This window comes from Corylus avellana, chromosome ca5 (genome assembly GCF_901000735.1).
Source record: "Corylus avellana chromosome ca5, CavTom2PMs-1.0".
NCBI classification, from domain to species: Eukaryota; Viridiplantae; Streptophyta; class Magnoliopsida; order Fagales; family Betulaceae; genus Corylus; species Corylus avellana.
The window spans coordinates 13,945,091-13,967,219 of NC_081545.1; the positions used below are offsets into that span (position 1 = coordinate 13,945,091).

The 22,129-nt window shown below is 36.8% G+C and overlaps 3 protein-coding genes across 3 annotated transcripts; 1 reads left to right on the forward strand and 2 right to left on the reverse strand.

Annotated features, from left to right (window-relative positions):
- Positions 1–302: 302 nt before the first annotated feature.
- On the forward strand, positions 303–3,194 carry LOC132181822 (uncharacterized). Its single transcript, XM_059595053.1, has 2 exons — positions 303–345; positions 2,458–3,194. The coding sequence occupies exons 1-2, from the start codon at positions 303–305 to the stop codon at positions 3,192–3,194; spliced, it is 780 nt and encodes a 259-aa protein (XP_059451036.1).
- A 2,471-nt stretch (positions 3,195–5,665) lies between these two features.
- LOC132181823 (uncharacterized) lies at positions 5,666–6,316 on the reverse strand. Its single transcript, XM_059595054.1, has one exon. The coding sequence runs from the start codon at positions 6,314–6,316 to the stop codon at positions 5,666–5,668; it is 651 nt and encodes a 216-aa protein (XP_059451037.1).
- Positions 6,317–9,433: 3,117 nt separating this feature from the next.
- On the reverse strand, positions 9,434–11,935 carry LOC132182520 (large ribosomal subunit protein eL18x-like). The gene is made up of 5 exons (XM_059595787.1): positions 11,852–11,935; positions 11,558–11,647; positions 11,340–11,468; positions 11,056–11,238; positions 9,434–9,724 (listed from the first exon to the last, which is right to left on the reverse strand). Exons 1-5 carry the CDS (start codon positions 11,852–11,854, stop codon positions 9,566–9,568), a joined length of 564 nt encoding a protein of 187 aa, XP_059451770.1. The 5' UTR covers positions 11,855–11,935; the 3' UTR covers positions 9,434–9,565.
- Positions 11,936–22,129: the final 10,194 nt, after the last annotated feature.

Consider the following 22,129-nt stretch of genomic DNA (forward strand, 5'->3'; position numbering starts at 1 on the left):
TTGTTTTGAGATAGGAGGTCTTAGGAATCATTTTGGTAGCTTTAGAACCAGTTTGGGAGGATAGGAGGTCAGTTGAACCAAATGAGGTTCTACTTGAAACTCTCTAAGTGGACGTACAGCCACGAGACCAAACATACAAGTCTTCTGGGCAGACGTATGGCCACGAGACTAGACGTACGGTCAGAAGCGTTCCAGGGAACTCCACTTTGGCCAGTTGTCCGATAACCTCTGTTTTCATGTTCTAGGTTTGTTTTAGTTGAATTTAGAACTAATGATAGGTCTTTTTTTCAGTACTCAAGGTTATGAAGCCTCAAGGGAATTTTACGGAGGAATCTTACGACCCAGGTGAGTACAAACTCACTTGGATGCTTGTTGTTACTTTTCCCGCATTGCACGTCTACATATATATATATCAAACATTCATATTTTGCAACTCTCATGAAATACATTTTGGAATTACTGTGAAGTCTCTTTTGTGAAAATGTGTTTTGGTTAATAAGATAACAATGGGGCTGGTAAAACTATGCATGTAAAAGACTAATAAGATTAATTGCATCGTATGAAATGGTACACCTGTACGTGCGGGATAACGGCCATGGGCTTATTATATAGGTTAGCTTTATGCTCAAATATGTGTGTGTGTGGGCTTTGGATCCCATGGTTTCGTGATCAGGCACAGCCATTCCCTAATGGATGGTCAGTATAGGACGGACATCATTAGTGGCGTGGGCCAACCGAGGTCGAACTCAGTCATGCCACTAATGGGATGGACGGTAGCGTACGATATCTGGGGCACCGGTGTTGTATTATAGGTCCCTCGGGATAGGGCCAACCTTGCTGAGAAGGGGTAATATCTCGGCTAGACCATACGGTTGAACTATTACTATTACTTATGATTATAAGCATATATATTATATTTCTATCACATCCATGATAAACTGTCATAATGTTGCATGTGCTTTATAAACAATTGAGTTCACTATTCAATGACGAGTATGTCATGTGCATTTATACTTACTAAATCATCAGACTTAACCTTGTATTATTTTTCCTTTTTGCTCCATATGTACAACTATGCAGTTATAGATAGTTGAGCAGAGATGGATACCGCAAACCTTTCAGTTATTGTGAAGGATTCGGCCTCGGAGATGCTCGAGGACTTATTGCAAGCTTATGCAGGTACTCATGGTAACTAGTACTTTTGAGTTGTGTTGTAGACTTAGAGCTTTCATGCATGCTTGCATATTGAGATATAGAATGAATCCCTTGTAAAGATGATGATGTGTATAGTATGATTTTTATCTTCCTTGGTAGATGCTCTGGTTGTTATGATTAATGTTTATAGAGCCTCATATTTTTTGCTGCTTAGTAGCCTTTCTTTTTAAGGAGTAGAGGTTCCTGAGTCTTGTTCCGTGAGGGTTAACACTGGGAGATGAACTGTGGAATTAATTACCAGTTAATTAATTTCTAGGGCGTTACAATGTGGCTCAAAACTGCCATTCTCTGTCATCATTTGTCGAGTGTTTGATGGAATAAGTCAAGGCCTTTCGTGAAAGTAGGAAACAATCAAATGACGCTTACTCCAATTCTTACAACCAAGGATGGAGAAACCACCCAAATTTCTCATGGCGAGGTCAAACCTCAAGGAATTCAGCTCAACCTCAGGGACTGCACAATCAAGCACATTTGCAGCCCATCAAGCATTCCTTCAACCCAACTATCAACTATCATCCTCCTCAACAGCAATACCAACCTGAACCACCTCCTCCTAGGAACACACCTTTGAGGATAAGGTGTTAGCAACTCTTGAATCAACCAATAAATTGTTGAGCTCCCAAACTCAACTGGTGAATTCCCGTTCTCAGTCCATAGCCAAGTTGGAAGCACAAGTTAGGCAGATAGCTAATATGCTCAACAAGAGAGAAGAGGGAAAGCTTCCAAGCCAGCTTGTGCCAAACCCTAAGGGAGTACATCTCATCCTGAGTAGGTCCATGCTGTCACCACAATGAGGAGCAGAAGAACAATTGTAAATTAGGTCAAAGAAAGAAGGATGGAGCAAATTGACCCCCCTTAAGAATCTAAAGGTCACAAATGACAAAGGAGTGCGTAATGAGGACTCTTTCTCAACCTCTCCCACTCTTGAGACGTCATACAAGCCCCGAGCTCCTTTTCATCAGCGCCTCAAAGATCCCTCTCATTTAGGGAAACGAGGAGAGAAGATCCAAGACATGATAGAGGTTTTCAAGCAAATAAAAATCAACCTCCCTCTCCTTGATGCTATTAAGCAAATCCATTACTACGCCAAGTTTCTCAAGGACCTATACACTTAGAAGCATAGAGCAAGGAATCACATTCCTAAGAAGGTCCTTCTTACCAAGCAAGTAAGCTCTCTCATCTAGCACAACATTCCCCCTAAATTCAAGGATCCTAGTGCTCCTACCATTTTTTGCATCATAGAAGACCACGAGATTGAGAAAGCCCTCCTTGATCTAGGAACTGGTGTGAATTTCCTACCTTACTTTGTGTATCTGCAACTGGGCCTAGGAGAGTTGAAACCCACAAAGGTTATCTTGCAACTAGCTGATCGATCTGTAAAGAAACCCCGTGAAATCATTGAAGATGTTATCATCAGGGTGGACAAGTTCTACTTCCTAGTAGACTTCATAGTTCTCAACACAAAACCTGTCCCCAATCCCGATAAACTAATCCCTATAATCCTCGGATGTCCTTTCTTAGCCATGGCTAATGCGTGCATGAACTGTAGGACTGGAGTGATGCAGATATCTTTTAGGAATATTAAAGTGAGGTTGAACATCTTCAACGCTTTCCAACACCCACCAGATGAGAATGAGTGTTTCTTCTTGGACATCGTCGAAGAAACTATTGAAGACTCACTCCTTTGCCTTTTGGCAAAAGATCGTTTGGAGGCATGCCTGACTCACTTTAGCAGGGATGAATTTGATACACAGCAATACGTCGACGAGGTTAACACCTTGCTCGACAATGCTACCACCATAGACTTTCCACCTTGGAGAGTACCGAGAGAGCCTGTGCCTCTGACTTCCAGCACTTCTCCCATTCCTTCTCTGGAGTCCCCACCAAAACTTGAGTTAAAACCACTCCCTGATAAGCTCAAGTACGCCTTCTTAGGTTTTAATGACACTCTCCCAGTCATCATTGCTTCAAGTTTATAGAAAAACCAGGAGAGTAGCCTGTTGAATGTGCCGAGGAAGCACAAAAAAGCCATTGGATGGACTGTTCCAAATTTGAAGGGAATTGACCCGTCCATTTGTATGCACCACATTCATTTGGAGGATGACACTAGACCTTCCCGTGAGGCGTAGCGTCGGTTAAACCCTCATATGAAGGAAATAGTTATGAAAGAGGTAGTGAAACTGCTAAATGTGTGTATTATTTACCCCATCTTTGATAGCAAGTGGGTTAGCCCCATACAAGTGGTACCAAAGAATTCTAGTATCATTGTCGTTGAGAATTCGGCTGGAGAACTCATTCCACAATGCACAACCACTGGTTGGCACGTTTGTATTGATTATCGAAAACTCAACTCAAACACTAGGAAGGATCATTTTCCACTGCCATTCATTGATCAAATCCTAGAACGTCTTGCTGGCCAAAGTTATTACTGTTTTCTAGACGGGTATTCCGGCTATAACCAAGTGGCCATGGATCCTTAGGATCAAGAAAAGACGACTTTCACCTGTCCTTTAGGCACCTTCGCCTGTGGATGCATGCCCTCTGGGTTGTGTAATGCACTTGCGACCTTTCAAAGGTGTATGATGTCTATCTTCTCGGACATGGTTGAAAATTTTCTTGAGGTGTTCATGGACGATTTTTTTGTCTTTGGATCATCCTTTGATACTTGTCTCCAAAATCTTTCACTCGTTCTTCAATGATGCAAAGAGACAAACCTGATTTTGAGTTGGGAGAAGAGCCATTTCATGGTTCAAGAAGGAATAGTTTTGGGACACATCGTGTCCAAGCAAGGAATTGAGGTAGATAGGGTGAAAGTTGAACTCGTTGCTAATCTTCCACCGCCTACATGGGTGAAACAAATCCGCTCTTTTCTCAGACATGCTGGCTTTTATCGCCGCTTTATCAAAGATTTGTAGACCCTTGTGCAATCTTCTTTCCAGGGAGACTCCTTTTAATTTGATACAGAATGTCTGGGGGCATTTGAGAAACTTCACTCTCTTCTATCCTCTGCCCCTATCATGAAGCCTCCCAATTGGTCTCTCCCATTCGAAATCATGTGTGACCCATTCGACTATGCTATGGGTGCTATCTTGGGACAACGTGAAGACAAGATTTCTCATGCTATTTATTATGCCAACAAACTCTCTTGGATGCTCAATTGAATAAAACTACAACCGAAAAGAGAATTGCTAGCTGTTGTGTTTGCCTTGAAAAAATTCCGCTCATATGGGCCATCCCATCTAGGAATGGATGTGTTTCCAAGATTTTCAAAAGATCACATTTAAGTAAATTTTATTTGTTGTTTGTTGTTGTTTGGCACCATCTATTATGTTAATACTCTCTCTCTCTCTCACTCTCCCTCCTAAACTATCAGAAGCCTAAAGTCCCACAACCAACAAGAGAAAAAGAAAAAAAAAAATGGGACAATATAAAGCATCATATATTTCAGACCATTTCTAACACTATATAGATATATTGTTTAAACGGAATTGAAATTTGTATTTGAGTCTGTTTTCACCCCATTTGGGTATAGTAAAGTTTTAATCATGTGATCTATTGTTTCATTGCTTTAGAAACATATGGGTATTCAAAATAAACAAGAAGAAAATCTCAATTTTGACTGTAAATTAGTATTTTCTTCTAAGCTGACATCAAATGTTTAATTTTGTAAGTTTTCGGTTCTAACTTGAATCAATAATTTCTCTTGGATTTGTGATTTTCCTTTAGCCTTTTTTTTTTCCTCCTCTTTTTTGTAGATGGTACCCATCTTTCATTTGCAATTCAGTAAGGGTCCGTTTGGGATTGTGATTTCAAAAAGTGCGTTTTTAAAAATTGTGTTTTTAAAACCTTTACTTTTTAAAATCGAAAAGGCATTTGGTAAAATATATTAAAAAGTTTTTTTTTTTTAATCAAATATTTGTTATGCGAAATTGTGATTTTGGTTTAAATTTGGGTTTTTCAAATAAGCACCCCTTAACTTGCTTATAGAAATTGCAGATTTTTTTTCCTATTTTAGATTAAGTGTTTTTTAAATCTCAATGCCAAACGATTTACATTTTGCGATATCTTGTAAAAACACAAATTATTCTTGCAAAATCGCAATCTTAAACGCACTCTAAGACAGATTATGATCATAATATAAAAGAAAGAGTAGGAATCGAATCCTTGTTGACAAAGACAACGACGTTGGACTCGGTCTTGCAGATGTAGGGACTGCGTATACAAATATCTGGAATCCAAATATCAGTAAGAAATTTCAAATAAATTGAATGTGAAACAAATATCTAAAATCCAAAACACCATAGAAGATGAGAAGCGTACCCGAGAGAGAGATTTGGGTGATGTAGAATGTGATGTCTTGTTTAGCTAGAAGAGTTTTGTTGAAGCAATGAATATCCCTAAATCCCAATTCTCCCTAAGTCTTTGAACAACCCAGCTTTTCCTATCTCATCTAATGTATTTTCTTCTCATCGTTCTTGTGGCCCCACCAAAACTGTTGCATAAGACCAATGAGATCATTACATAGCTTCTTTGGGAGCAATAAAATACTCATGATGTAAGTAGGAATTGCTTGAAGAACAGCTTTAATATCTTTCCCAGCTTGTGAAGGAAATTTCACCTTCCAATCTAAAATTCTTTTCCTTGCCCTATCAGTAATATGTTGAAATTCCCTAACATGGGATTTACCAACCAAAGCCGGCAGCCCCAAATAGTGATCATACTGTTGCGAGGATGGAACACCCGTCAGATTTAGAATAAGAGCCTGAGCATCGGCACTAGTATTTCTACTAAAAAAGACTACCGTCTTGTCTCTGTTTAACCTTTGCCTTGAAACATTTTCATAACATTCCAATATAAAGGCAAGGCACTTCCAATCATGTGAGATAGCCTTGCAGAAAAGGAGACTGTTGTCTACAAAAAATAAATGGTTCAAACGGGGTCCTCTTTGAGAGGTTGCGACCTCCCCAAGATAATCCATTTCATTCCGCCTGATGGAGTTGGAACCCAAGAACCTTAGCACACAGAATAAACAGGTAAGGGGACAGAGGATCCCCTTGCCTAATACCTCTTGCTGGGCAAAAGCATCCCACCAGACACCCATTAACAAGAACAAAATAAGAAACTATAATCAAACATTTCATGATAAGCCGCACCCATCTTTTAGCAAAACCCATCCTCCGCATTACCTCCTCCACAAACACCCACTCCACTGGGTCATAAGTCTTACTAATGTCGAGTTTGAGGACCATATAACCCACCTTTACCCACATTCAAGTGTGCATGGAATGTAACGTTTCATACGCCGCTAAAACATTATCAGAAATCAAGCTTCCGGAGATAAAGGCACTTTATTTTGGGGAATTATAATGGGCAAAATATTCTTCGGCCGGTTAGCAAGAACCTTGGATATGATTTTATAATCCACATTACATAAGCTTCTAGGTCTAAAATCAGTCACCTTGGTAGGTATGGGCTTCTTTGGGACAATAGCAATATGGGTGAAATTCACACATTCCTCCAAAGCACAAGAATTAAAGAACTCAAAAGAAGCTTTACATACTTCGGGACCCACAGAGAATTATCAAGATAAAAACATGTTGGAAAGCCATCAGGGTCGGGTGCTTTCAATGATACCATTTGGGCCAAAGCAACGCTAAACTAATCAGCTGAAGGCTCCATGAGAAGTTGATTGTTCATTGCCCCAGTCACCTTGCTAGGAAATCCAACAAAGCATTCATCCACACATCATTTTCTTAATTATCTCTTTTTGCAAATCTAATAGATCCACCATTAGATTTGTAGATTTATGTGGATACCACAAAAATTGAATGATAGATTCACTCATTCACTATACAAAGATGGTTAAAAGATGGTTAAGAGAATGAGTTTTATCATTTCTCCATGGAAAAACTCCCTTTGAGCACATTATCGGCACCTATAATACGCAATGAGCTGGATCAAACAGTCCCATAATAAGGCAACTAAAGTTGTTTTGTCTTCAGATGCTTCTGCCTATTACCATGTAACATTTCAATTCCCATGATTTTAGCATAGTCATAAACATTAGGGGTGAAAAGGTAGGTGGTTATAACTGCCCACTAACCGCACTAACCGTTAACCGCTAACCGCTTTTGAAGGCGGTTAGGATTTAGGTTTAGGTTTTGAAAAAACCACTAACGGCCTTTATATATATTATATTTATATGGAAAAAAATGTAAAATTGGTCATTGTGGTAGGCCTAAATTACAAATTACTCCACGTGGTATAAAAAATAATTCATAAAGCTTTGTAGTTGACCTAAATTACAAATTACTCCATGTGGTGTTAAAAGAATTAGGAAAAGTCTACATATCCCCACCCTCAAATTACCCCCAATTGATAAATGGCCCCTTCCAAACTTTCACCATGACACTTGCCTCCTCAAACCACTAAAACATCGTTAATGAAAACCCCCCCATCGACTAAACTAACTTAGTAAAATAAAATAAAAAATAATTAAAACTCTAAAAAAAAAAAAGCCTTAAAACTAAAAAAAGAAAATAGAAATTGTGCAAAAAAAATTCCTTTTAAAAAAATTTCTATGTTTTTATAAAATTTAAAATTTCGCTTTATATATATTTTGTTTTAATTCTTTTTTTAAAAAATGTTTCGCTTATTAAAAATAAAATTCTTTTCTGTTTTTAAAAAACATAATTAAAAGAAATCGTTTTTTTTTTAAATAAAAATCCATTTCAAAAAAAATCCAAACATTTCTCCGCTTAAAAAAAAAATATATATTTTGTATATATATATATATTTTTAATTTATATAGTATTTTTTGTCCTATTAAGCAACTTTAAAGAAAGATTTTTATCTTTTTTTTCATCTTCAAAAAAAATACATCAATAAATGCTTTTAGCCGTGGAATATTGTCAATCGGCCTTAGTTTGAGTAATAGTATCATCTCTAGTCCATTTTGGATTGCAGAATACCAGCTAATGGCCAAGATCTCTCTAAAGAGATCCTATGTTGATAAATATCGGTCCATTTAATAAGGCCAATAATTTATTATTATTTATACACTGATCGATGTCCCATATATGGCCTTAGGTATTATTTATATTTGAAAAATAATTAAAAATTAAAATAAAAAAATAATAAAAAAATAATGATAATAAAATAGCAAGGAGTGGCCGGCCACCGCAGTTGGGCCGAAGCCACCCCATGGCCCTTTGGGGTGGCCGAACCATCCCCAAGGGCCAAATAAAAAAAAATAAAAAATATTTTGCACTTGAGGGTGGCCGATCCACCGCCAAGGGCAATGGGGGTGGCTACGGCGGTTGGTGGCTCCAAAGCCACCCCAAGGCCCCAATTGGTGTGGCCGGCCACACCTTACTTTTATTATTATTATTATTATTATTATTTTATTTTTATTATTTTTAAAATATAAATAATATTTTATTATTATTTATATTAATGGGACAGATGTCCCATTTATGGTCCTAGGATCTCTTTAGAGAGATCTTGGCCATTAAATGGATATTCTCCTGTCCATTTTGGACTGGAGAGGATCTTATTCCAATTTGAGGGGGGTATGTGGATTTTACCATTTATTGTAAGTCCTCATGGTATGCCAAAATAACAGTTTACAGTTTACTTCATTGCAACAGTAAATTAAGAAAATCTTTTATCTCCCCAAAATTTTACCCCATGCATAATTATCGCTCCCTCATCTTCATCTTCTTCAGCAACTTTAAAAAATGTGATCGGCAAATTCTCGCAAAATTCTCCCAAATTGTGGCGAGTAAGATAAAAATGAGTTAGGGTTACGCATCAAGTAAAATTTCAAGGATAAAACAGATTAGGTTAATTTACTGTAATAGTAAAACATGACAAAGTAACAGATTTTGTTAAGTTATTTAACGAAAATTGATTTTAGGGAGTAAACTGTTATTTTGACCTATCCTAAGGACTTATCAATTATTTTTTATATTACATAGAATGATTTGTAATTTAGGCTAACTAAAGGGACTTATAAATTATTTTTTATACCACATGGAGTAATTTATAATTTAGGCCAATCACATGAACCAATTTTGCATTTATCCCTATTTATATATAAAAAAGTTTAGAAATAATGTCATATGTAGTAGGGTATTATCATATTACCATATAAACATCGTTTTATAGCCGTAACCGTCAATTCACCTCAATTCTATGCATTTGAAAGCATCCAAAATAAATTAAAAGAAGACAAATTTAATAAATGAGAAAATGTGTTTGAGCCAACCAAAAATCAAAACAAAAGGGCATAAGATGAGACAAAAATGATATGAATTGTTCTCTAAATGGAGAAGGGATATCGAGCAACTTAAACTCTAAACCCCCTGCTGTTTCTTCTTCCCCTAGCTTTCTCAAATTTTCTTCCCTTAGACCGCACGTAAGGTTTAGTGTGGCTGTGTGGCACACCAGGAGCTTTACCAAAATGTTTTACTGCTTCACGAGCATTCTTAGGACCTCTAAGAAGAACCTGCAATAAGCACCAGTAAAACTTTATTTGATGGAATCTACATGAGTAATAATAAACAAGCACGTTAAGACTAAATCTAGCCATTGCTTAAAAACAATCCACATACCATGATAAGACATGTAGCAAACCAGCAAGAATATCTTAAAGAGAAGAGGAATGCTACAATGCATTCTACAAACCATCTCCCCACCATCTCTTCAATTTAACATTTTGATTTTGATTTTTTTTTTTTAAAAAAAAGAGGTTAAGAGAGGAGATGGTGAGGAGATGGCTTGTAGAATGCAAAAGAGAATATCCCTAAAGAGAAATGACATTTTCACTCCCACACTCTCAAGTGTACTCTTCCTAACACGACAATAGTCCAATGGTAATTTTCCTGTTACAGTCAGGGATCAATGCACTTTGGAGTATACTCACGTGTAGCATTTCTCATATCTTAATAGAGTAACGATTTAACTTGGTGGATTCCCAATAGACGAGCAAAGAAGGATTAAGGGAAAGGAAAATAGTCAATGGGTTCCCACACAGACCATTATTAAACATCTATCTTTCATTCAGCCCGAGACCCGACAGAAAGTAAGTCTCCTAGTTCTACAACTTTCAATTTTTTCCTTCTTAATTTTCAAAAAGTTGAACATTTGCTAACAAAAAATCCCAATTACAAAATGAAAGGGGAAACAAGTCCCTACACGAACCAAAAAAAAAATCTTTGACCCATTCTTGATAGAGAAATGTTTGGAATACTAAATATTTTACTTACATATGGGTACTAACATGGTGTGAAGCTTATTCATTGGAGATAATCAAAACAATAAATAAAGAAAAATGCTACGAATACCAATGAATAAGCTCAACATCATGTGTAGTGCTCATTTATTAATAAAAGAGTTAGTAATCCTAGCATTTCAATTCTTGATATCTCCTTTGAGGCCTTATGATAAAACTTCGAAAACTAATATACCGATTAGGCGATTATATACATTAAAATAAGCTTCTTTACTCATCCAATGCAGCTATTAAGACCACAAAAATCCACAATCTTCATCTTGGACACTAGATTCTTGATATCTCCTTTGAGGCCTTGTGATAAAACTTCAAAAACTAATATACCGATTATATACATTAAAATAAGCTTCTTTACTCATCCAATGCAGCTATTAAGACCACAAAAAATCTACAACTTCATCCTGGCCACTAGATTCTTACTTTCAAATCAATCCAAAAGCTGAACAGTTGGGTGGTAACATACATAAACACACATACATTCAAAAAATGAGGCAGATAAATCACATTTACATAAGCAAATAACAAATGGGTTCTAAGTATTATACCGTGTTCTGACCAAGAGGCGCCCTGAGAGCCAGCTGGTCAAAGGTCAAACACTCTCCTCCTGCCTTCTCAATCCTCGCCCTCGCCGTCTCCGTGAACCTCAGCGCCGCTACCTTCAATGCCGGCACCTCCTGAACCCTAACGTCGTCCGTCACCGTCCCGACGATCACCGCGATCTTTCCCTCCTATTGTCAATCCAAAAATCCACAATATTATCGATAGATTAATCCAAAAAAAAAAAAAAAAATAAAAAATAAAAAATAAAAAATAAAAAACGAAAACAAACCTTTCCTTGCGAGAACTTGATCAACCTCGAGATCGACAATGGCGGCTTGTTGATCTTGCTCATGAAAAGCCGCTTCAGAATCACCGCGCTGAAGTTACTTCCGGTTCTCCGTACCAGAAACCGGTATAGCTGATCGTACACCACAAGAATCATTCAACAAATTGCGAAATCCACATATACATATATATAATATATACGCAAAGAGAGATTATGGAGACCTTGACAAGGAGCTTGAGGTAGATATCATCGGATTTAGGGGCAGTCCGCTTGCTATTTTTGACTTTACCGCCGGCGACCAAATCGATGCCCTGGTAAACAAGATTTCAAGAGCGTTGCATGTTATGGATTGTAGAGAACAGTGATTATAATTATTACAGTCCCTGTTTGGTTCTCGAGAAAGCTGGGAGAAAATGGAAAAAAAAAAGAAAGAATTCTCAAAATTAATAAAAGACATTTTTTCTATTCCTGAGAACCAAACAGAGATCAACCTATTTGGGTAAAGAGAATATTACCATTGTTGTTCTTTCTCACAGGTCGAAGACTCGCAGCAGAAGAGGAAGAAAAAGAAGGTTTTATATGGTCCCAACTCCCCCAAGTACTTCCTCTGGTTTGCTAGGGTTTTTGGGAATCATAAAAACGACTTGTAGCTTTCTTCTTTTTGTCACAAAACGAAGTGTAGCACAGTCGTCAATAGTGGAGGGCTCGAACTTGAACATTCATTAGTTGGGCTTGAAATGTAAGCCCAGACTTAACAAATGAGAAGGAAGCACTATTGGACCAGAAGGACTACTGGCCCATGATCAGGTGTAGGCGGCCTACTGGACCAGTGAAAAGAAAGGTTTGAATTTTTAAGCATAAAGTGAGTAGCCAAAATTGGATTGCCAATATCCAAGTTGTTTTAAGGTTTGTTAAAAGTGTAAATCATGTTTTAGGTACAAGAAAACCAACAAATGATTATGAAAGCATAATCTCAAAATTTATTTTCTCAAACTACTTACCAACATCATGTTAGCATTGATAAATGCTAATGGTAGCTGTTTTGACTCTGGGGAAACTTTTAAAGAAGTTCTTTTGTTTTTGTTTTTGTTTTTGTTTTTTGTTTTTTTTTTTTCAATTTTTTCAAAAGTAAAGGAGGGTATAGAATATAGATGTCAGAGAGTAATGATTCACACAACGCTGGAGTGCATGAACAGTCATGCACGCCCAGCAAATTTTTTTTTTTTTTTTTTTTTGGTGCGTGCATGACTGTTCAAGCACGCTAGTGTTGTGTTTATCATTACCGGATGTGAGATGAGGTATTTCTGTAAATGACCATAAGATTTTGACCGGCTACCCTTTCTTAAACAATTTTTTTTTTTTTTTTTACCAAAAGAGTAAAAGCATTAACAAACAATTTTTTTTAAAAAAAAATACTCAAAATAAATTACTTTTACCTTGATGGCACACCACAATCAAAAAGCCAAAAAAAAAAGAAAGAAAAAAACCCTTCTAAATTGTTTTTACCATAACCAAAATAAATTACTTTTACCTTGATGGCACACCACAATCAAAAACCCAACAAAAAAAACCCTTCTAAATTGTTTTTACCATAACCCCTGGCTCCGTTTAGTAAGAGGTATGTATTATTTATCAAAAAAAAATTAACTTTTAATATTTTTATTTTTTAACATTACATCACTCACTTTTTACTATTATTCAAACAAAAAAAATTACTACAAAATAATTTTTTTTACACCAAATATTTTTACTTTTTTTTTTTTTTTTTTTTTTCATAGCAATCAATTTTTACTACAGTTCTATAACACTAAAACAGTTTTAGGCCAATGCCAAACGGAGCCTCTAATTCAACCAACAAATCTTTCCCTTTCCATATAAAACAAAACAAAACACATGGTCGTATATTTCCATGTCCGATGTGACGCGTGTTGACGTGTTTGTCTATGTCGCTCGCTTATCCCCCGTTTACCTAAATCTGTAGGAAAGGCAAGAGTCTCCTAAATCTTTAGGAAATATTTGTTTGATGTTGCCCTCCACAACATCAACGACTTGATTCAATGTATGAGTTTACCAATTACCATTTAACGTTATTTATTTATAAGTTGAGAGTAAAGTCACGTATTCACCTAAAATTGACTTTAATCTCTCTCAAAGTCTCTGAACCATTCCCAAAATTAATGTATCCATGTATCCTATGACTTCAATACTCAAAATTTTCCATGCATATCTATGACTTGTCTCAACTAATTGGCCAGGTACGTGGCCTCATCTCCATTCGGTACATTATTGATAATTTCAACCTTTTAGAAGATGAAAAAATCAAAATGTATTTAAAGATTCACAAAGAAAAAACAAAAGAACAAAACAAAATGTATTTAAAGGTCCTACATATATAATTATTAAGGACTGGTAACTTCCCCAAGATTATTGTGTTTTGTCTTTTGCTCATCTTCACACCCTACTACGTACGTAGTCATTGCATGCTGCATCATCATTTTATTTTTCTTTCTTCATTGCCCAAACTATGTAGATGAGCAATTTGAGAATCCTTTCAAACTCTTTCTTCAAACCAAAAGGAAAAGCCTTTTCTTTGAGATGTATAAAAGAGAACTTTGAGAATCCTTTTCAAACTCTTTCTTCAAACCAAAAGGAAAAGCCTTTTTCTTTGAGATGTAGTGTTACATTATTCCTATGGTGCTTAGGATTAGAAGTTCATCTTTCTGCCTATATTCTCTTTGCGTAGATTAGAGAAGTACAAAGTTGTTTGTAGTAGAAGTCGTCTGTCAATTGTAATATGAGTCTCTTTCCGTTTCAATCAATTTTGGTTAGGATTTTTGAGTTTGTTTTACATTAGGATTAATATGGTGGTAAGTATAGCACCCTCGAAATTAATTGGCTAAAAATTACCTCGGAGTATCACTCGTAGCACCCACAAATTAATTAACTTGAATTGCCACTTGTATTAATAAATATCAGAATAAATGCAGTGGAAATGTACTACTGATCTGAGCTAAAAAGCTATTTACCTTGGTATCCTTTTTTCTTTTATCAGCAATACAAACCAAAGCCTCCAGAATACATTAACATTTGAAATACTATACTTTCAGAAATTCAATAGTAAGAAAACACATAATTCTCTCTCTATAAGACTCCGCACAACGACTCCAAATCATCGAGCCTTCACTCTCAGGGAACTATTACCTGCTAGTTTATAAAACAACAATGTTTTACAAGTAGAAAAGTAAATATATAAGTCCACAACTTAATAAATAAATCACTAACAAAACCTAACCCATACAGTGAGCCCGATTTAGTCACAAGTAACGTAGAAAGACGAACAATTATGCTTGATAAATTTCGTTACTTGTAATTATGCTAGTTAAACCTCATGCTAAGCCATATTTGTCTAAAACCTCATGCTAAGCCATAATTTGTCCAAAACATCATAACATAGAAATATTTTGATGACATTTTTAGAGGGAGTGTCATCAAAATATCATTAAGGCTTGGCTTAGCATGAGGTTTTACACAAATTATGCTCGATAACAATTATCAGAGTAATTATGCTAGTATGGAATACAATACATTTAGGAGGCAGTTCAAGGCATAATCCCGAGAAAAAATCATGTAGTTTTAAGACATAAAATCATGTTGATGAATAATACAATATAATCCATGAAACATAAGAAGGGTAATGGAGGGTTCATGGCTTTGAAGTTTGACATGGAGAAAGCTTTTGACTATATGGTATGAGAACTTCTCCGGGAGATTCTTACATTGCTTGGTTTCCATCCCAATTGGATTCAATGGATAAGGCAATGCATCACAACCTCTTCATTCTCTATTCTTTTTGATGGGGCCCCTTTTGGTAAATTTTTTTAGGATCTGAGATCCTTTCTACATTGACTTTGAGGGAATAAAATTTGGCTCTTCTTCATGGTATAAAGATGGCTAGTTCGAGGGCTCCCATCTCACACCTTTTATTTGCTGATGATGTGATGATTTTTTCTCGTGCCAATGCTAGTGAAGCTAATGTGATACTCAACTACCTCTCCACTTACTCCTCTTGGTCTAGTCAACGCATTAACATTGCCAAATCTGCAGTACATTTCAGTAAGAACTGCAAACCAGCTTCTAAGGCTATTGTTAATAACATCCTGGATTTAGCTCAGATTCCGGCCACAACTATAAATCTTGGCATCCAACTCTTTATGCATAGACGGAAGAAAGATACAAAACAGAGCTGAAGGATAGGATTTTTGCAAGGATTACTGGTTGTCAGAACAACTCTAGTAAAAGTAGTGGCTAATGATTTCCCTACCTATATTATGTCTCTTTTTGTCTTGCCCAAGTCTCTTTGCTCGGATATTAATGCAAGTTTGAGGAAGTTTTAGTGGGGTTTCCTTCAAGATAAAAGGCATAATCTCTCCTTTCTCTCTCGGGAGAGCATTTGTCAGCCCAAGGCATTGGGGGGCGATTGAGGATCTGGTCTATGGAGTTTTTTTAACAACTCTTTGCTGGCTAGAATTGGCTGGAAGATGACTACTGTTGTGCCAAATACTCACCTAAATTAATAGGCAAATACTTGGTACGTTTTACTCGCAAGTGCACAAGATCAAACGATAGTATAGCAGGCAAATACGAGATCATTCCCACAAGAATTGGTAAATTACGTTTAGAAGTAATTTTCAATTTAATTAAACAAATAAAATTCAATTGTCACAATTGAATTTAAAATAAAAAATAAACTAAAACTAAAAAGATTAGGGTTTTGATTTCCACCACTAATCAGACTAATAAAAATAACAATATGCCAATGCGCCAATCATACCGATATATTTAATGTTTGCCAACCTAAGGACATGCGTGTCTACTCTTTAAGCTATTGATCTCCTTAAGCAACGAATTAGGCATGGGTGTCTACTCTAATTATTTTCTTTCTTAAAGGATTTAGCATGAGTGTATACTAAGTTGTTCTTTAAGAAAGCATAAATCTGTGAAAATCGACAAAAACATGAGGCCTAGGGCATGGGTGTCTACTCCCAGTTTCCCATGTTGATTAACCCAAGAATCCGGTGTGGATTTCTTTTGTTACTCTTATTAAACCCATAACTCAGTCATCCAAATTGATTTAATTAACTAGTTCATACCACATATATATGTTGATCAAGCGAACACATATGAGGAATTCAAGATAACATGAATTAATCAAGTTAAATACACCAAAATATAATTGTAGCAAATGCGCCAATATTGAAATTTTAAAAAGACATGATTAGGGCTTCAATCTATCCCCAATTAAAATATAAACTACATAACAAAATAAAAGGTGGAAGAGAAAAAAAACCCAAACTCCTCTTGATCTAGCCTTCAATTCCTTTCCAGAGCTTGTACCTCTTTTTCCACACTTTTTCCTAGACGCTAAGAGGTCATTTATAGACCTTTAGAAGTCCTAATTATACTAGTAAACCTAGAAAATCCGTAGGGTTTAGTCCTATTACAAGTGGGACTTGGAATACCCAAATATGGAAGGAAAGGGCATTCTGGCCACAGCTCACTATTCTCGATCGATCGCAGCCCGTGTGTGCTCGATCGCACGTCTGCAATTGAGTCTCCTTGTGTGCGCACGAGCGCAAGGCTACACTCGTCGGGTCCTTTTGCTTGTAGTGCGCTCGATCACACTACCAGAGCCTCCAACTTTTTCCAAATTTGCTATTTAAGCTCAATACTTCCAGGTTTTTTTCCTTTTCTTCCAAAGGCCTACAAAGATATAGAAAATACAGAAAAGGAATAAAATGGTATAAACTAACAATACTAAGGAATTAACACATATAAGTTAAGGGCTAAAATATGAATAATTTGGCACTTAACAACTACCAACCAGCCACTTCTTTAGGTGGAAGCTTTAAGGGGTAAATATCTGGAAAAAAAAAAATGGTATGTCTTTCTTGAATGCTCCTTCTAATCCTTTATCTTCTTGGATTTGGAAAAGGGTTGTTGAAGAATAGAAAAGTTGTTATGAAGGGAGTTGTATTTCTATATCTAGTGGGGTGAATGTTGACATTTGGTCCTTTCTTTGGATTCCTTCTTTGCCAAACTATAAGCCTTTTCCAAATGTGAACTTGCAAGATTTTCTTGATTTTTTTTTTTTGGCTGATTTATTTCTCCCTAGGGAAAGATCTTGGAATTTTCAGCTATTTTTTGATCTCCTTGAGCTTTCCACAGTCCAAAGCATTCTTAACATTCATTTCCCTCAAATTAGCACCCATGACAAGTGGATTTGGGCTCCTTCTCCCTATAGGCTTTTTTCTATTAACTCTATTCATGATGTCGTACTTATTTATACTGGGAGAGTTTCACCTTTCTCTGTGGCAACTTGGCATGCTCTTTAGAATCTTTAACTTCATGCTAGGCTAAAGCATCTCATTTGGAAGATTGCTTGGAATCTCTTTGTAGTGACCCAAATAATTAATTAGGCTTAAGGCAGCTAAATTAAGGGGTTAATTGAACTTTGGGTCACTAGGGACACTTGGAGGGGCATTTTTAGAATTTTTTAGTTTTGAAGCTACAGTAGGACCACACGAGCGCTCGCCTGGAGGACCACACGAGCGCTCGCCTGGCAATCGTACACAAGCGCTCGTGTGGGGACTGGGATGAGCGCTAGTTGACTTTTTGTTGACCGCTGATTTTCCCCACGCGTGCCATCTGCAAATCGAAAACTCCTAGATAAACAGTATACGAGCACTCGATACTGTAGTATACAAGCGCTCACACCTTTTCAGGAATTTTCTATAGCGCCCTCAGTTTTTTCCCCTATTTAAACCCACCCCCCCTACCCCTCTAAACCTCCATTTTAGCCTCCAAAACCTTGGAGAAACTCTGTTAGTTTGATTCTTGAGTGTGTGTGAGGTTGTGAATGTTTTTGGAGAAGAAGAAGGTGTGTCTTGGAGACCTTGCTTTGTTGAGGTAACCACTGCACCTCATTTGTGTTTTGTTAGGTTATTATGTTAGCTTCTTGCTTTACAATAGCTTAGTTGTTAATATCTTGGAGTTTTAAGCTTTAATCACGTATTAAGTTTTCCTTTCCGTTTAGGCTTAATCTTGTTACTTGGAGACGTTATTGTGGTTAGGAGATGTTAGAAACCATTTCTGTAGTTTAAGGACCTGTTGAAAAAAGCTTGGGAGCATGTTGGACCAAATGAGGTTCTACCTGAACCTCACTGGCAGAGCGCTCGCCCTAGAGGATGAGCATTCAACTATAGATGTTCCAGAGAACGTCATCTCAGCCCGACGTTCTGCTGCCCATGTTTCTGAGTCTTAGGTTTGTTTTAGTTGAATTTAGGATTAATGGGAGGTTTTCCACAAATTTGGAGAACCCAGATCATTTGGAAGAATACTTGGAGAACTTCTTTGACCCAGGTGAGTTTTAACTCACATAATGCTCGCCATTTATTTTTCCGCATTGCACGACTATTTTGTGTACCAAGACATACATATTTACAACTCTCATGATATACACTTTGTTACACCATAAACTCTATCATTTGTGAAAATGTGCTACCTAACAAGATAATGACATTGAGATTTGTAAAAGCATGCATGTAAAATACAAACAAGTTTAATTGCATCCTATGACATGGTACACTGGTACGTGCGGGATAACGGTCGTGGGCTTACTATACATATTAACTTTATGGTCAAATGTGTCTGTTGTTATATGGGCCTTGGATCCAATGATTGTTTCGTAACCCGCATAGCCTTAATGGGCAGTCACTACAGGACATACATTATTAGTACCGTGGACCACCTGAGGTCGGACTCGGTCAGGCTGCTAGTGTTATGAACAGTAACATACAATAGTCGGGGTGCTGGCATTGTATTACAGATCCCTCGGGACAGTGCCAACCCTGTTGAGAATGGATAATATCTCGGGTAGACCATATTGTTGAACTATCACTGATTCTCATGATTATAAGCATGTACTATATCTATATCGCATTCATGGATAACTGTCATACCTAAAATGTTGCATTCTTTGCCAACAGATTTCATCACTAAAATGGCATGGGTATTGTGTGCATTATCTCTCACTAAGTCCTTGGACTTGCCTTTTTTTATTTTTCCCTCCCATTATGTATAAATTGCGCGGTTTAGCTAGCGTGAAGGAGGATGCTTTCAAACTAGATCATGGTGAGTGCGCAGGACCTGATTTAGTTCATTTTTTAGGACATGGTCCCTATTTGGCTAAAGTCCATGTGAGACGATGGAGGGGCTATCCGGGCAGAGATGATAGAGATAGTAATCATGCTTGAGCTACTTAAGATTATGCATTGATCTTTATCTTATTGCCAGACAATTATCTTTTGGGTCTATAATATGTATATTTTGATGATTAGTCTTCGACCAGTACATTCGGGAGATCTTTTTATAATATGATGCCTTATCTCTACTCTAGTGATTATACTTGTGGTATTTAGTTATTGCTTCTATTCCTGTAGTTTAAAGCCTTCCGATGTATTATCTTGTTTATGAGATATTAAGATTCCTAAGTCTTCTCCCGTGAGAAATGTAGACTCGAAGATGAACCATGGAGTCAATTACCAGTTAATTGATTTCCATGGGGCATTACACTCTTGCCTCCTTGAGCTAAATTGGAAGATTTTTTTATCGATGTGGTCTTTTTAAAGCAAAAATATATCAATAATAAAATACCACTCGCAATAGGACGAATCCTTGTAAGATAGGGCAATATTGAAGGTGTTGAACCTTAAGGACTGTATAGAAATTGTTATCAAGTTTTTCAAGATTAAAAGTAACTTAAGAAAAGAGTTGTTGATTTTGGTTGAAACTAAAGTGCATAAAATAAATGTAATAGAGAATTGAAATATAATAGAGAGAGAGTAGAGTATTGATTTCATCGCTATTCGCGCATCAATGGTTAATTATATTTAATCAGAGAAATTCATTCTATGCATATAAAAATAAACAAGAAAATACCATTATTAAGAACTAAGTATAATCCATCTTCAGTTGACATGGACTCTCCACCTAATCACTAAGATGCGGTACGATCCGTCTTCCCTATATATGGATTATCTAATTCCTTAATAGGCTACATACAATCAAGGGATAAGCATAACTCATCTTCGGTTGGTATGAACCGTCTACCTAAATTGCAACTAAGTTAGGGTGTATTATGATCCGTCTTCCTAGGCATGGCCTATCTAACACTCTTGATCATATGCCAATTAAAACCGTTGTATAATCAGCATCCTCATAATCACAAAAAACAAGAATGATTTGAGTTCAATAAAGGTAAAAAAAAAGCTTTCTAAGACAAGAGAAAAATTTCACCAATATTGAGTTTGGAAATTAAGAACAATTGCATTTTAAGATTAAGAACAATATCAAATAGTAGCAATCCTCTAGATTATACAACCAATATGCATAAGCAAAAAATCTCTAAATTAAGATATAATCAAACCATTTTGCTTAGATAGGGTTACATCAATACCCCACGAGGGGTTGAGCCATTCATGACTCTACTAGGGTGGCCTCCTGCCATGATCTTCTTCTCTTCAAGCCTCCAAGAAGTTATTTCTGAATTTTGCTATAAGCTAGCAGTGTGTCTTTCTTTAATGGTTAGAGACCTATTTATGGGGAGCAGGTAAACCCTAAAAACCCTAGAACCCTTAAAAAACCGTAGTCAGTCTCCTAGTCCTAGTGGTAGACTGAAGCCTTTTCCAAGTTGGAATTGTGCTTCTGCCGTGTTCTGGAAGGCCATGTGTGCTCAAGCCCAAGGAGGGGTGTGCTCGAGCATAGGTGCACTCGAGCTTAGTTAATGGGGTGCTCGAGCCCATGTGCTAGGGCATTGAGCGCAGGTGCGCTCAAGCCCTTCTGCTGGTGTGCTCGATCCTAGGTCTCCAGAATGCATCCAAACTGTGCTTTTTACCCAATTTTCATTGGAGTTTGGGCTATCATTCTATGTAGGTGCTCCTCTTGGCTATTAAGCATTGTCGTGTTCTCTACTAGGCCCATTTCAGATTGGATTTTAGATATTCTAAATACTATTGAGTTGTTGGCTATTCCTAAGTCTAAGGTCTTTTCAACTTTTTGCAGCTCTCACTTTGGACTTTATTTGGATGTCCAGCAATAAACTTATTCATGAAGACCTATAGCATGTGCCAGCCAATGTAATCAAGCAAATATATAGCTCCATGGTTTGGCATCTCACTGATTGGCAGGCTTCTTCATTGCCTTCTATTTGGACTCCTCCATGATTAGGCTGTATTAAAGGGAATTTTGATGTGGCGGTTTGTGGCACTTTTGCTATTGCTGGTATTGTTGGTGATGAAGGGAACATCGTTTTAGCAGCCATGAAGAAGTTGCATAGCTTTGATGCTCTCCAAGGTGAAACCTTGGCTGCTTTACTTATTGCTTGGTTGGCAGCTTCTATGGGTTGTAGTAGTCTTGAGCTTGAGGGTGACACCCTTTTGGAAGATTTTCTTTAGGATATGCCATTCTCTCTTCTATTCGGACCAGGAGTGAGAAAGATCATCCCATGTAACCATTTTCCTCATTCAATTAGAAAAAAAAAAAAAAAAAAGAAGTATACAATATAATAATAATTATACTACAGTCTATAACCATTTTCTATGTGGCCTATCCGTACCCATAACCCACTTACGATGATGTTTGGACGTCTCGTAGGACATTAGGTATAATATTAGGGTTCATGACATATTTTCAAGAGAACATGTACGTAAAACTACACAACTTATAGGTGAAATTAC

Coding starts and splice junctions, on each gene's coding strand:
- LOC132181822 (XM_059595053.1), top strand. CDS start 303: ATGAAGCCTCAAGGGAATTTTACGGAGGAATCTTACGACCCAG. Junction 346..2,457: donor GGAGGAATCTTACGACCCAG/GTGAGTACAAAC, acceptor TTTGCATCATAG/AAGACCACGAGATTGAGAAA.
- LOC132181823 (XM_059595054.1), bottom strand. CDS start 6,316: ATGGGTGTCTGGTGGGATGCTTTTGCCCAGCAAGAGGTATTAGGCAAG.
- LOC132182520 (XM_059595787.1), bottom strand. Junction 11,469..11,557: donor ACCTCAAGCTCCTTGTCAAG/GTCTCCATAATC, acceptor GTGTACGATCAG/CTATACCGGTTTCTGGTACG. Junction 9,725..11,055: donor CGCCTCTTGGTCAGAACACG/GTATAATACTTA, acceptor TGCTTATTGCAG/GTTCTTCTTAGAGGTCCTAA.